Source organism: Zootoca vivipara, chromosome 5 (assembly GCF_965207765.1).
Source record: "Zootoca vivipara chromosome 5, rZooViv2.hap1.1, whole genome shotgun sequence".
In the NCBI taxonomy this organism is placed as follows: domain Eukaryota; kingdom Metazoa; phylum Chordata; class Lepidosauria; order Squamata; family Lacertidae; genus Zootoca; species Zootoca vivipara.
In genome coordinates, this window is record NC_142588.1 from 80701746 (window position 1) to 80717094 (window position 15349).

Genomic DNA, 15349 nt, shown 5'->3' on the forward strand with positions numbered 1-15349 from the left:
GTACACTTAATCACAATTGTCTCTAAACTAAAAAAAGAAAAGAAAATGCTCCAATTTCAGGCACTCTCAAGACCCTTCCCCAAAGTCAATTGCATGGATGTGTGGGAGATTAAAACAGTAAGGAGGAGGAGGAAATCATCTTCCCAATGTCCCACCAGGCAGGAGTTACGTGGGGCCTCTTCATTCCTAGAATGGGAGCAAATGGGAGGGGGCTCCCTTGAGATTCTTTTGGAGGGTGGGTAGGATTTTCTCCCCCCTTGCTGGGGATTTCCTGTTGGATTCTGTTCAGGGAGCCACCTATGGGGAAAAGTATGTGGATGCCAGATAATCCATTGAAATGAATCTTTTCCATTTGTTGGATCCTTTCATTGAATTATTCTATGAATGGGAAATATTGCCACCAAAGAGTCCTAAAGGAAACAGGGTGAGGAAGAGGAAATGCCAGCAGTCAACCAGTAGGTAGAGCCAACCTATGCTTTTACTTGCTTGGGTAGAAACTTGTTGTTTATTTGCTGCATTTATACCCCACCGTTTTTCTTCTTCAAGGAGCTCAAGGTGGCATACTTGGTTCTCCATCTTCTTATTTAATCCCCACAACAACCCTATGAGGTAGGCTAGTCTGAGAGGTGGAACTAGTCCAAGGCCAGCCAAAGAGCTTCATGGTTTATACTAAGACTGGCAGAAACCCTTCAGGATTTCTCTCCCAGCCCTACCCAGAGATACCAGGGATTGGACCCAGAACCTTCTGCATGCAAAGCAGATGCTCTCTCACTGAGCCAGAGCCCTTCCCTCTGCAGAGACTTGGGAATAAGAAAGCTTATTTCCCTCTGCATCCTATGCTGTCCCCTTTCCCCACACCTGCTCTTCTCATCCCTCCGGACAGATGAAACAATGCAGTGGTTCAACTGGCACAAAAATGGCCCCATTCACAAGATGAAATGAAAAAAAGTGCAGTGCGCCATACAAGACAGAAATTTATTCCCGCTGTTATTCTACTAATAGTTCAACAAATAATGAGGAAATGGCACCCACCCCCTCTCCCCAAAAAACAAAAGCTTGAGTTCAATTCATTTTATTTATTTATTTGTTACCACTGAAGACTTGGCAGTGAGTGGCGACACTTCGTGCGACTCTGCAAACATCGCTGCGCAAGGTTCCCTCGGAGCCAATTTGGGCGGTCTAGAAGCCTGCTCTGATTTCTTGTGAGTGCTAATCTTCCTTGTCTTGGAATGCTTCTCTTTTGCTGCAGCTCCTTTAAAAGGGGTGCTAGGAACCGCTTCCTCTGCGCCGGAACAGCCCCAAGCGCCATCTGCTCTTCCTGCTCTTGCTAAAGAATGAGAGAGAGAGAGAGAGAGAGAGAGAGAGAGAGAGAGAGAGAAACCATGTCAGTTCAAATCCCTGCATGTAGTTTCTCAAATGGCTGCCTTAAAATAGGCCATTAACACACAAGTTACATCAATTCGCATGTAAAACCAGGGACCTGCACTCGAGGGCTGCACATCCAGACAGAAGCTAGGAACAAAGTATGCTCAGTCCAATAGCCATATTTTATTATTTCCTCCTTGCCACATTTCACCTTAAGCCGTTTCCCTTAAACAAGTCTTTACTCGGTGGTACATACTCCAGGAATGGCGCTTAAGGGTCAGAGGCTCATATAGCATTTCTGAATACTGGGAGATTCAGGCCTCCTGCCTGACTGCATAGTCAACAGAAACAGTTGTGAATAGAGGTTAAAAGGTACCCACTATTGGTTTTTAGGAAGGTGTGCACCCTTGGGAATAAGCACAGAAGTTGTCACTTATCCACAGGATAAGACATCTGTACAAACACAAACCACCTACTCTGGGGGAGAAAAGTATATCAACATAAATCCTCTTTTACCAGTAGAAGTGACTACCATAAGCGCACCTCGAGGTGTTTCTTTCTGTTTATTGTGAAGCACATTTACACACTGTTCTTTCTGAGCTGCAGATGAAAGCGATGACCTGGTGGTAATATTGCCAGCTTGCGCCAGAAAAACGTCAGGTTCAGTTTTCTGATTTTCCAACATGGGACCACTTGAGGTACGAGACAAAAATTGGAACAGAAAATGACCAGATTGCCACATTAAAGCATCTTCCTACAGGTCTATGGGAGATAAACATATATAAATACATACATACATACATATATATATATATATATATATATATATATATATATATATATATAGTGTGTGTGTGTGTATGTGTGTGTGTGAGAGAGAGAGAGAATGACTTCTTTTTAAAGAAAGGCTTTTAAAACACATTATTATTATTATTATTATTATTATTATTATTATTATTATTATTATTATTATTACCCCAACCAACTGGCTGGGTTTTCCCAGCCAGATGAAACATTGTGAAACATCAGGCATTAAAAATTTACCAATACAGGGCTGCTTTCAGATGTCTTCTAAATGTCTGATAGTTGTTTATTTCTTTGACATCTGGCGGGAGGGCATTCCACAGGGCGGGCCCCACTACCAAGAAGGCCCTCTGCCTGTAACCTCACTTCTTGCAGTGAGGGAACCGGCAGAAGGCCCTCAGAGCTGGACCTCAGTGTCCGGGCAGAATGATGGGGGTGGAGACGCTCCTTCAGGCATACAGGACCGAGGCCGTTTAGGGCCTTAAAGGTCAGTACCAACACTTTGATTTTTGCTCGGAAGCGTACTGGGAGCCAGTGTAGGTCTTTCAGCACCGGGGTTATATGGTCTCGGCGGCCACTCCCAGTCACCAGTCCAGCTGCCACATTCAGACCGTGTGACAATTTTACACTGGAGCCATTTGATACTGATTTTGTGTGGTGATTATGATTTTTATCTGGGATAATTACTTTTGCATTTACATTCCACACAGAAAATTTCATTAATTGCACCGCTTTTTTTTAAAGCTGTAATTTATGTACAAAAATATATGCTACGTGTTTCAGGAAACAAAGGAAAAAATGAGGCCAAGTTAAAGATTCTAAAATATGATTTTCAGGAGATTGAGCAGCGGATGAGTTCCTTCAGTTGAAGCGGATTCTGAAGAGATGAAATAGCAGAAGCCTCTGCACACATTGCTCACATGAAGGGGATGAGGCAATGGGGCTTTTAAAACTTAAAACCAGAACCCAGGTAGCTTCACTGTTGAAGGCAGTATGCTTCCGTGCACCAGCTGATCACAAGTCATGTCATGTGCATATTCTGCCTTTGGGGTTCCACAGGCATCTAGCTGGCCACTTTGAGAAATATATGCTGGACCTTGAGCCTCATGCAGCATGGCTCTTCTTACGATTGTAATAGGTCAATGTTGGGAAGATCCTTCATGCATTATTACAGTAAAGGGGCATCTATACACTGAAAAGGCAACAGCATTGCACTCTAGGCCCTACCTCCGTTGCAATGTGGCTTCCCTTTCCACACCTCTGCAAAATGCATAAAGGTAAAGGTACCGCTGACCGTTAGGTCCAGTCGTGGACGACTCTGGGGTTGTGTGCCCATCTCGCTCTATAGGCCGAGGGAGCCAGCGTTTGTCCGCAGACAGCTTCCGGGTCATGTGGCCAGCAGTACCGGAGCAGTATGTATTTATCTACTTGCACTTTGATGTGCTTTCAAACTGCTAGGTGGGCAGGAGCTGAGACAGAACAACGGGAGCTCACCCTGTCGCAGGGATTCAAACCACCGACCTTCTGATCGGCAAGCCCTAGGCTCTGTGGTTTAGGCACCTGCAAAATGGAAGCCTGGCATGTCTAGCCTTATACGCCAACAAATTTTCAATGGATCCAGAAGTTTACACCTGCAGGCTTCTGTTTTGTGGGTGTTTACACTCAATGTGTGGACATCAGGGGTGGGGCTTGGGGAATCAGGTGACCTAGAAGCAGGCCCAGAAGTGCAATGCTGGTACCGCTTTTCAATGCTTGGAGCCCCCTTGCCTTGGAATATCGCATCAAATGGGCTACTTCTCCAATATATGCCTGTTCAGGTTCTGATTTGAATAAAAAATTCCCATGGACAACTGCAGACCGACTGGGGATGCAGATCAAAATGTGTCGGCACAAATGTGTGTAACCATGTTCCATAATTACACTGTAATTGTTACCTGTAATCAATCAAATCATCAGATCCAGCTTCTGACACCACAAAATTGGCAGGTTCTTCTGGCTCCTCTTTGCAAGCCTTATCAGAAAGAAAACTTATTTATTCATTCATTCATTCAAAAGAGAATCTCAGTCCACTCCGTCACGTTCGCAATACTGTAACCTAAAATCTAAACAATTACATGGTACTGTAGACAATACACAACAAACCCTTGGTTGTCTGAGGATTGGGCCTGTTTTTAACAGATAATTTTGATATTTTATATATTTGTAAACCACTTAAAACAGTTTTTCTTACCATCAAGCAGCATATAAAATTTATTAAACAAACAAGGCTTCCTGTTGCACCAGTCAAGTTTCATTCCTTCCCACTTTGCCTCCCAATACAGATAGGTAACAAAAGGAGAGAAGCCACTGTTTGGGAGCCAATGACTCTCAACAATTGCTCTAAATAATACACCTGTGTAGAAAATAGTTTTAATACAGTGCATTCATTTTATGCTTGTTGACTGGGCAAATCCATTTCATCGAAGTAGAAGCCACAATAATTGTTATAAAAATCAATGACCTGTTTGGTCCAGCATAGTCAGCTGTGCCTTCACAGCATAAGTAGGTAGGGTATAAATAGAGCTCATTCTGCACTTTCCTTCTAACATGACAGAGGCTATAATTCAGGGGGTCCCCTGGACCTATATACCCATCCACAAGGGCTGAGTTTGCTTTTTCGCTGACATAACCAAGGTACGCTCTGTAACTTAAAAAGAGCACACTCTTGTTGCAAATTATTTAGCATATTCCAGGGTACCCAAAATAAGTGCAAGGTAAGCCCTGACTCAAAATGTAGCAAAAAATATTGGCTAAATTTATGCCATCATATGATGCCAGGGAATCCATGAAAATGTGCCGCTTCCTTGACTGCATTCACTAAAGGAATGGATACATAAGGTTAACACATAAACAACGCAGAAATGTTTGGGCTTGTAATGCAGTCCAGCTCTAACTGCCCTGAATATTTGTTAGAAAGATGGGCCATTAATGCTGTACATTATGCATTTTGCAACCACTTCTCAAACTCATGTCCATATTTCTTCCTCCTGGCAAGCCTGTAATGCAACCGATCCCATATTTATTTATTTTCTGCTTTAACTGCTGTTAATGTTACTAGTGTTCAGCACTGCTTAGATTATTTGTGTTCTCCTCACCTCGCTTCGTGCTACTGCGGTCAACCGTGGGTTTGTTAGAACAGCCTGTCAAGCTAACTGTCATGGGAATGCAGACAAAGGAAATTTTATGCGGTGGGCGATCCCATTTGTACACATTTATGCTACTGTTTATTTTGTAAAGTCTACTAAGTGCAACAATTGAAACTGAACTTGAACTAGCCAGGCAATAAAACACTTACGTCTTCAAGGACCCTGATTTCCAGACAGGGCTCAACGTTTGCAAGAAGTGCCTCGGGCTCTTCTCGTTTGGAAACATCTGCCCAGTACTTTTTCATTTCTTTAGCTGGAATTAAAAATTAAAACTCTGCAAGTGTTTGTATTTTAGATTTGTACTAAATAATTGTTCTTACGCAGCTGCAAAATTGCAATGCCAGCCATTCCAGTCTGTTGAGGAAGCGTTAATGGCAAGGTATTCTCTTGCCTCTTGTTCTAGGTGTGAATAATTGAAACCGTTAGGATAGTAAGCTTTGTGCTAAGCAGGAACATCCCTATCTGTAGCAATAATGTGTGATAACAGCTCAATGAATGGGGGGGGGGGGAAATGCTGAAAACATAGAGAATCAAATGATAGGATGATAGCTCAACAGCAGTATAATTTCACAAGAAAAGTAAGTGCAGTGGGCAGTGCGATGGATGGAGCCAGAGACCAAAACAACAACAACACCATTATCTGGATAAGGTTGGTACAGTAACAAGGGATTGTCTGGAGAAAGGAAAGATTTTAAGGACTCACCTGGACAATGTATTTCCAGTTTCATTTCTGATATTACAGTGTAATATGTAACCATTGACACATTAAGCTTTTGAGGGAAAAGTCAAGAGCCTTTCTGAAGAACAATCACCTAAGCACTCACTGAATCTAAGGGCACCCATATTCACTTGTCTCCTACCAGATTTTATCAGCCGTGTGGAGTTGGCAAACAAAAAAAGGAAGCATTAAAGCACCCTGTATCTACAAACTTTGCAGACTTGAAGCACCGAAAGGGTCTTAAGATCTCACAAATTGAAGAAAAATACATTTGCAATAGCTGGCTTTTATCTAGCATCATGCTTCCTTGTACTCAGAATGTTTCCTGGCCTATTTAAAATAAGACCACCTTATCTACAATTATTGATTGAATGTCAATTTTTTAAAAAAGGTGGGGAATGCCAGCACAAATCTCCCATCCTGTATATCTGCATTCCAATTGAATGAGAGTTACGGCTCATGCTTGTGTGCCCTTCAAGCTGTCTAGCAAGTGAGGGCAGGAAGACAAGGCAGTGTTTCCTTTCACTTGCAGGGACTTTGCAAAAGAACCAGCAAGTTTTTCTCCTGTTTTTTCCCCTTATGCAACAAGTCTCCCCCCCAAAAAAGTGAAGCAAGGCTCTACCTTTCCCTTTCTGCTTGCTAGGAACTGGGTAAAAGGAGAGGCTGGGCTTGTAAACCAAGCTAATATTTGTCAAGCCCAACCTTCTCAATTCTTGAATCTCTCAGGACTGGGCGACACAACCATTTTCACATGGAGAGAGTGGGTTAATGTACTTTGAGTATTATCCTCTCTGGGCAAGGAATGAAATGGCTGTGCAATTGCTTCACCTCACACTCCCAACTTTCTATACCACCGTTTGCATGATGGTGCAACTGCATCTTAATTTGACTTTGTAAATTGTCAAATCGCATTTTGGGGAATTCAGTATGTCCCAATTGCAATTATTCCATAAACCTGAGTAGCCATTCAGGTTCCTGATGTAGCTTGCCACTGGGAGCATAAAGGTACACTATAACAGATTGAGAAGTCCAGCAAACCTTCAAAACGAGCAACTGCTATATCATCGTCTTCGTCTTCATCCTCTTCCTCTCCTCCAAGCCAAGTGTCATCATGTTCATTAATCTGTGGCTTTTCAAGTTTCAGTTCCTCTGCTATAATACTATCTGGCAACTTATCAACTGGAGTTCTATAAAAACAAAGAGGGAAATGCTTTAGAACTGCAAGCCTATTATCACACTGTTACTCTTTTTGGTCTGCACAGAGAATGTGAGAAAACTGATGTTTATCTACTTCCAGACTGGGTCTTTTGCTGAGTCTCAGTCACAACACGAAGGCAAACCATGGTGCAGCACAAACATGCAGGATCCCAGAGAGACTGCAGCTGCTTCGCTCTTCCTCTGATCCTGCTACTGTGAGTTAAACAATGGTTTGGTTCTTAGTATGTCGTCGGAACCTAGGCTTCATGGTTTGTCTCCTCTGGACAAATCACAAGATGAAAACTGAGAACAAACCTTGGTTTCAGCTCCCGATTCGTCTGGTGTGTGACAAACAACATGCCCGGGTTCGGATGGCACACTAAGCCAAACCATGGTTTAGCCCTGAGTAGGATCAGAGCAGCAGCAGTAGGATCAGAGAAGGTGCAAAGAGGATGTGATTTCCTCTCGAGGGAACCACATACTTCTGCTTGTAGAAAGCCATGGTTTGGCTTAGCGCTACGTGCAAAGTGGGCCAGCATCTACTGAGATACTCAAGTTCAATTTTAAAAAATGCAACCCTTCACAACTCTTTCACTTTCAACACTTTCAGAATTATTTGTAACATTATACCCTAAGTTACCCTGACATCCATAAAGTCATTCCCAATAACCATTCTATATCAGTAACTCCTTTCCCTATGAAGGAGTATTTTCCAATATTACTGCCTGAATACTTTGATTACACTATTTTAGAATAAGCAATTAGATTAGAGTCCCTTGTGTATTGCAGCAATCCAGCGAATACCTTCTGTGCTTCTTAATCAATAATCTTTCCATATACTTCAAGCCATCTTCCTTGAATTCAATTTCAAGAGCTTTCTTCGCAACTGGAGGGCTTGTCTGCACCTGGCAGGAACCAGTACTTTCTATAACAATATAGAAAAAACTATCAGCTACCATTCAAACATATTAGGACATCACTCACATTAATTTGCCAACAGTAGCTCCACGGCTCTGGCAGAACCAATGGGATTAACAATACTAAGAAAATAATTCAGAATTGATAATATAAAATCATAAAATGCAACTCATATTAGTGCAGCCCTTGCACAATGTACAAAAACTATAAGCCAAATGTGTAGACTAATCCGGGCAGTGCGGTGTCACTTATATGAGTTCATGCCCAGGAATTTATTTAAATATTTCCCCACTTTTTGAACAATCATTGTCATTATTCACAAGTCAAATACTGACCTATCTTTGTGTCATGTGGAATACATAGAATGTAAGCTAGATCAGCTTTCTTTTCCAAATATTATGTAGCAATTATTAATCCGTACCTGGTCCAACCTGACAGGAACGTTCCTCCTTAGATTTCGGGGATTGATTTCTACTTCTCCACTGATTCAGAGCTTCCTGAAAAGACTTTGCAGATTCTTCTTCGTCAAACACACCATGTAATAAAGACCCACCATTCTGGCTCTCAGGCCTATCCTCCGCAGAAGGTTCTGTAGACGCTTCCTGAATTGATTTCGAGAATTAATCTGGGTTAACCAAAATTCACCCATTTCCGATACATCCCAGTATGTCAGTCGGTCACAAACCTGTTTTATACCAAACGATTGGAATATATAAAGCTTCCTGAATTTAAGGAAACCGTGTATTTAGAATAGAGTAACGTGGAGTAAGCCTGGTATATAGGCTTCAAAACGGACCAAGTTATCACTAATGCAATTCAAGGCCACATTAGGACATCTCTATATGACCACAATGGCCCTACTCCAGTACAGTTATGCATACTCAAATCCAGTGAAATACTTGGAAAGAGAGGGGGAATTGACTTTTCTTACTGGGTTAACTTCTGTTGATTCTGGATGGCACTGTGCAATATGTGACTCCTAGAGTCACTAGATTTTTTTTCTGGTGGAAGAGCTGCCCCCTGCCATCCAGACCGACTGGCAGCTATGGAATATCCCCACCTATCCACCCCCTTAATTTTAAGAAAAACTATGGAAAGGATTAGCAGCCAAAAAAACACAGAACACTGTCCCAGGTGTGACGTGCAATATAAGGCAAAGAATCCACCAAAGTGTTTTGGGGTTCCCTTGACTTGTAACAAAATCCCAGTCCCCGCATCTAATTAAAAGGGATAGGACTGTGCAAGATGAAAAACAGAAAGACTCTTGAAAAGAGAGAGAGAAATCAAAGTGCTGGTTTTTTTGGGGGGGAAGGTACAGCCGTTCTGGGAAAGCAGGGGTGGTGGCTCCTCCTCTAGAAAAAAAAGTTCTAGTAACTCTCTTTCTCAGCAAAGAATAGCGTACATTGGCCTCTAGAACAGTCAAGTGAAATATAAGTATATAGCCATACCCCTTCAAAACAATAACATTCAAACTAATGGACCAATTCAAGAGGTCAAAAATCCTTCCCCCAAGGAGAGAATCCTAAGATTTCCAGAATCAATTCCTTAGACAGAAAATGTCTAGAAAATTAACCACATCCTTAATAAACGGTTCCTTTGACTGGATGGCACCCGTAAAATAACCATTAAAAGGCCACCTTTTTGCTGTGATTATGAAAGAGAAATTTCCGTAGAATTTAAAACACACAGCACTTCAGATGGTAAATTTCCTGAATTACCTCAATATTGTAGGCTGGCATTTTTGGTAAAGGCGAAGGAATGTCTGAAGTATTCACTAATATATCATTAACTTCCTTCTTCAGTCCATTATTTATGCAGCCATTAGATTCCTCGGGATTTATTGTTTTCAGGAACTGCTGAGCAGCCTCCAATTTCCTTACTGGTATACGTGCTTTTGCCTACAGAAAAAAAATAAGTCATATGTTGGATTCAAAACAAAAAGAGATATTTTGCATGACCAACAAGAGGAGACTACAGGCATGCTGCCTGGGTCTTCTATTGCAGTACACAAAATAGCAGATCAGGTGTGTGAAATCTTTGGCCCTCCAAATGTACCCAAACTGCCATCATCCCTGATCATTGGCCATGTTTGCTAGGGCTGAAGCAACATCTAGACAGCCAAAAGGTCCCCAACTCCTGTAAGTAGATGTAGTCAACTAGGCATTTCTCTTGCACTTGGAGGCTTCGATTCCGGATTTCCAAAAACAAACAAAACACCTGTTCCCAGGAATTTCACCCATTGTTTCAAGAGTCGAGTGGAGAAGGATCAGAAGTAGACAATCAAAGGGGCAACTGTCTACACACTGCTGAAATGTTTGGAACATAACCTAGGCTATCACTCGACGAAAAGCAAGATAGAAATAGTAAGTCTAGGGATTTAACATTTAGCAATAGTTTGTGTAGAAGTAGAAATTACCAGCAGAAGCATGTACTAGGAGAAAATAGTATTGAAACAGCAGTCAGAGAACGCACGGGCTGGTTCAAATATAACATGTCCAGTCCTCCAAATAATGGTTTGGAAGACTGGGAACATGGCACTTTATGTGCTGCATCCTCCCTTCGTGCTCAGACACACATTTGCTACTTTCTGGTTCTGTTGCAACTGAACTGGCAAACTATCTTTGCACTTGCTCTCTCCCAAACAGGACTAGAAACCAGCTTCCATGTGTGTTCCTGGCCTAATTTGGAGGACAAACCGAAGTCATAGATGGCCAGTGCGAATGTAATGGCAAAGTTCAGCTTGACTGTTTGGTTTTTTTAACTGACTCTTGGGAGTGCTTAAGGCATGGGTAGGCAAACTCAATCATGGCCTAAAAGTGGGAACCAGGGAAACAGGCAGAGGGCCTTCTCAGTAGTGGCACCTGCCCTGTGGAATGCCCTCCCACCAGATGTCAAAGAGAAAAACAACTAGAAGACATCTGAAGGCAGCCCTGTTTAGGGAAGCTTTCAATGTTTGACAGACTATTGTATTTTAATATTTTGTTGGAAGCCGCCCAGAGTGGCTGGGGAAACCCAGCCAGATGGGTGGGGTATAAATAATAGATTATTATTATTATTATTATTACCACCTTCTAAATCCAGCCTGTGAACAGTCCGGGAATCAGCGTGTTTTTACATGAGTAGAATGTGTCCTTTTATTTAAAATGCATCTCTGGGTTATTTGTGGGGCATAGGAATTCGTTCATTTTATTTATTTATTCAAAATATAGTCTGGCCCCCCCACAAGGTCTGAGGAACAGTGGGCTGGCCCCCTGCTGAAAAGTTTGCTGACCCTTGGTTTAAGGGAAGGAGGGATCATACAAGTCCATGACACATATACCAATTCCCCTATCACACGTGTGATTCAGTCCAATGACACAAACAGGATAAAAAAAGCAAATATTCAATGAAGTTGTTTCATGTGTGCGTGTGAATCTATCCACTAAAATGGTTTGCGGCTACTTAAAAAAAAAAAAACCAACGGGAGAATACTCAAGTCAATTCTACATGTAACAGGGTGTTGTACTGCATATCCATGTGGCAGATGATGCACTAGAGTCACGAATCATTCCTCTTCCATGCTTTGGAGAGCAGTACTCCAAGCAGATGCTCCAACAGAATCAACAGTACCAGTAACACACTGTGTAAATTCTTTCTCTCTTCTGCAGGAATTAGTGAATACTCTTTTATGTTACAAAGAGGCAGTCTAATTGCTTTGTGTTGCATTGCCTGTTATGTTCAGCATCTGACTTTCTCTACTCTGTTGACTTTTAGATTCTCTCTCTCTCTTATACATCTGTTCTCATTCTTTTCTACATGCACAGAGGCAACCTTAGCTATTCTTTGGAAGTAGCAGAGTAGCAAATTCTTTCAGAATTTGTTTTTGGCAATAAATAACAGAAAAGCAAGTAGACTACAAGTGTCACTTCGAGGCCATGCAAGTGTCCCTCATGCTCATTCAGATAATTGTTGTTATTATAATAATTATTATTTTTTTAAAGAAACATTAGACTGCATTAAAGGGTGGCAAACTTCACACTGAAATAAGGCAAAGGAGGAAAAATCAGTTACAAATATTTCATGGAAGGACGAGGAACTGGATCCTAAAGTCTCCATCAGATCACAAAGCAAGGCTACATATGGCAAGAGAAAAGCTGATAGAAAAAATGTTATTAATTCTCCTTTATTTCCCTGCAATGGACAAAGTTTATACTCTCTCCAGCCACCTCCCCATTTTTCCCTTTCCCTTTTAGAGGCCGTCCCTTCCCTGTGTACAACTTTTCCCTTTTCTTCTTTTCCGACCCTTTAATGTTCTCAATTCTTTCCCCCTTCGTACAACTACATGCCCCAGAATTTCTGCACCAGAACTGTGGCAGTGCCATGTATTTGGAAACAGATTGCGTTTTGTAGTGCTGAATGCACTAAATCTTCAAACCTAATGCCTTTGGTCACTGGGGGATAACTTACGACAGGTACAGGTGCTTTTTAACGTCTGCTATGGAGCCTTATTTCAGGTCCCTCTTCTCTACCAGATGACAAGCCAATTTCCTATACTATTTGCTAAGGTTCAGACGACAAACTCTCAACTCCACCTTTCAGAGACAGTCTCTGCTACTGCTCATGACCGTATTGTGATGTATACAGTTTCAGCGCATCATAAGTGTTGTTAAGCCACATTCCTGGATGGCTTTGTCATGTTTGGTGGAACAATGGCATGACACACTGTGACAATCAAGGATGAAACAGGAACCCCTCTGGATCAGACCAAAGGCCCATCCAGTGTAGCATATTCCTCCTCATAGCTGCCAGCCAGATACCTCCAGGAACCCTAAAAGTAGGGCCTGGAGGCAAATCCTTTTCCCACTGTTGCAACCCAGCATACTGTGCATTCTCATGCGCTCCCCCAACATTTCACACACATACTGCTTTCTCTGCAGAGAGGAAAATGCTTCCGTTTTAGGAGCATTCAGCTCTCTACAAAGACTCAAAGGGCCTCCCTCTGAGAATCAGCTAGTTATCATTTGAAGAGAGCTTCTCTGAAGGCCTTCTGATCTGTGGTTACAGCAACTTCGACACGTGTCAATCACCTGACAAGTGTCAATAGCCTTCTTTAAAAAAACAAATTATGGTCACACATTTCCAGTCTTGTCTTCTGAGTTTTCAATTGGCTTGCAATTGTTTCTATTCTTTGTCTAAGAATAAATGCAGAAAAATGACCTCAGCACAGCAAAAAGGTACGACAACTAAAGTTGCTCCTAGAATTGCAAGCATAAATAAAACAAACAAATAATAAATAAATAAATAAAAGCAGGGGGGGAAATAAATGCAGAAAAGGATCCCAACGAAAGGATTTCTACATGGGACAATTAAAGGAGATCCTGAAATTGTGATAATAATACTGTAATGGCGATGAGATATGTGCCTCCTTCGAGAGGATTATTGTACAATTATAACATAAAAACTTTTGAAAGCAACATACCTGCAAAGAAGTAGTTCTGTGGAGCTTAAGTGCCCCCTTCTGGTGCACTCTGGCAAAGCAGCTAGGACAGTAATCTTCTCCGCACTCTAAGCACACCTTGAAAAAAAGAAAATGAAGGCATAAACATGAAGCAGCAGCAAAGCTCTCTCTGCATGTCTATCTGAACCAAACCCCACTGAGTTCAGTGGCACCTAAGTCCCAGGGAAGTGTGCATATAAGATTGTAGCCTAAGGTTGATAACACAGCTTTCACTGTCTCATCACAGCTCACAATGGGAGGCTAAAAACTGAAGGCAGAAAGTGACAAGTGGGAAGTGGGATTTCAAATTTTCAATTGGTGTTCAGTCAGGCTGTCGCTTTAATTAAAACGTCACCCCAATTAGGTACAATTAGCTAAACAATCAGCTAAACAAATTATTGTGCCATTGTCTACACCTACAGTATCTGGGGGAAGCCTACGTTTTAAACCAGACATCCCCAAACTGCGGCCCTCCAGATGTTTTGGCCTGCAACTCCCATGGTCCCTAGCTAACAGGACCAGTGGTCAGGGATGATGGGAATTGTAGTCCAAAACATCTGGAGGGCCGAAGTTTGGGGATGCCTGTTTTAAACAGACCTAACTTGGGATTAAACATTTTCTCCGTTGATTTATTATAAACATTATCTTAAGGGCCTTTCTAGGCATTTTATAGCACATGCACTTCTTGCATCTTTTGCTGCATGGGATCCAGATATTTAGAAAACCCTGAATAATTTGAGACTTACTTTCCGGAGTGCCTCTCTCCCTACTGTCTGAGCATTGCAGGACTCAGTTGTGGAGGCCTTCTTGATGGTGTTGCACTCTTAGTTACTAGCCCCCTTCCAGCGGAATCAGCTTTGTCAGATCCCGCATTGAAATCAGAGGGTGCAGGTTAGCCATGACTAAGCCAAGTCTCATGGATCTGAATGTAAATTCAAGTTAAGCTAACTTGGGGGTGGGGCTTGATGGAAAGGCAAAGCCAGCACTGATCCCTTAGCCCTGCCACTCATAGTGGCCAAGATGGAAGGATGAGCAGGAAAAAATACCCGCTCACTGCACCAGCTCCAAGGTTGGCAGAGCGAAGAAGCCAGGACTGGTCCTTTTGCTATCACAGAATAGCATCCAGATCAGCAGGTAACTCTCAAAGTTTTGGGAAGCCATATACACCTGACAATCGTGTGGAGGTTTGAACAACTTGACAGAAAAAGCTAAAAGAACATAGCACTGTAGAAAAGTCTCACATAAGCAGCAAAACTAGTTCAACAATATTTTCCTTTAAATTTCATACCACTTAATCACAGTCGTAGTATGCAGGAGGGAAGCTTAAGATGAGGTAAAATGCTAAAATCAGAATTCATGCTCCTATGTTCTACAGATTCCACAACTATGTGATCTATTGAAGATGGGTTGGGCAAGGAAGAAGGCAACTGTATGGGATCTATATGCAAACTCTATTATATCAGCAGGCCCCACTATGGAATTAAGGAAGCAAGACAGAAAACAAATATGAACACAGTATAGTATGAATTACTGGGGGGAGGGGGTAGAGAGAGAGATTGTAGAATAATGTCTGAATCGTCGGAACAATATAGGACAGGTATTTTAACCTCCTCTTTATGAAGGGGCTAGTCCAAAATGTAAACAGTGATACTTTTTATTCTTTTTTAAAAAACTTGAAATGTGCAA

At 41.9% G+C, this 15349-nt stretch overlaps 1 protein-coding gene across 5 annotated transcripts in view; it reads right to left on the bottom strand.

Moving 5' to 3' along the window:
• Nucleotides 1-15349, bottom strand: part of ZBBX (zinc finger B-box domain containing) — a 46850-nt gene that overhangs the window by 11503 nt on the left and 19998 nt on the right. For 4 of the 5 annotated variants that reach the window (XM_088669162.1, XM_088669163.1, XM_088669164.1 and 1 more), the window contains 9 exons: nt 13646-13741; nt 9906-10085; nt 8609-8789; nt 8074-8194; nt 7111-7259; nt 5504-5607; nt 4104-4180; nt 1909-2057; nt 1092-1327 (listed from right to left, as the gene is read on the bottom strand). In XM_088669162.1, the coding sequence (XP_088525288.1) occupies nt 1092-1327; nt 1909-2057; nt 4104-4180; nt 5504-5607; nt 7111-7259; nt 8074-8194; nt 8609-8789; nt 9906-10085; nt 13646-13741 (1293 nt within the window). The remainder of the gene's footprint in view (nt 1-1091; nt 1328-1908; nt 2058-4103; nt 4181-5503; nt 5608-7110; nt 7260-8073; nt 8195-8608; nt 8790-9905; nt 10086-13645; nt 13742-15349) is intronic. The other variant, XM_088669166.1, reaches the window with a different exon arrangement.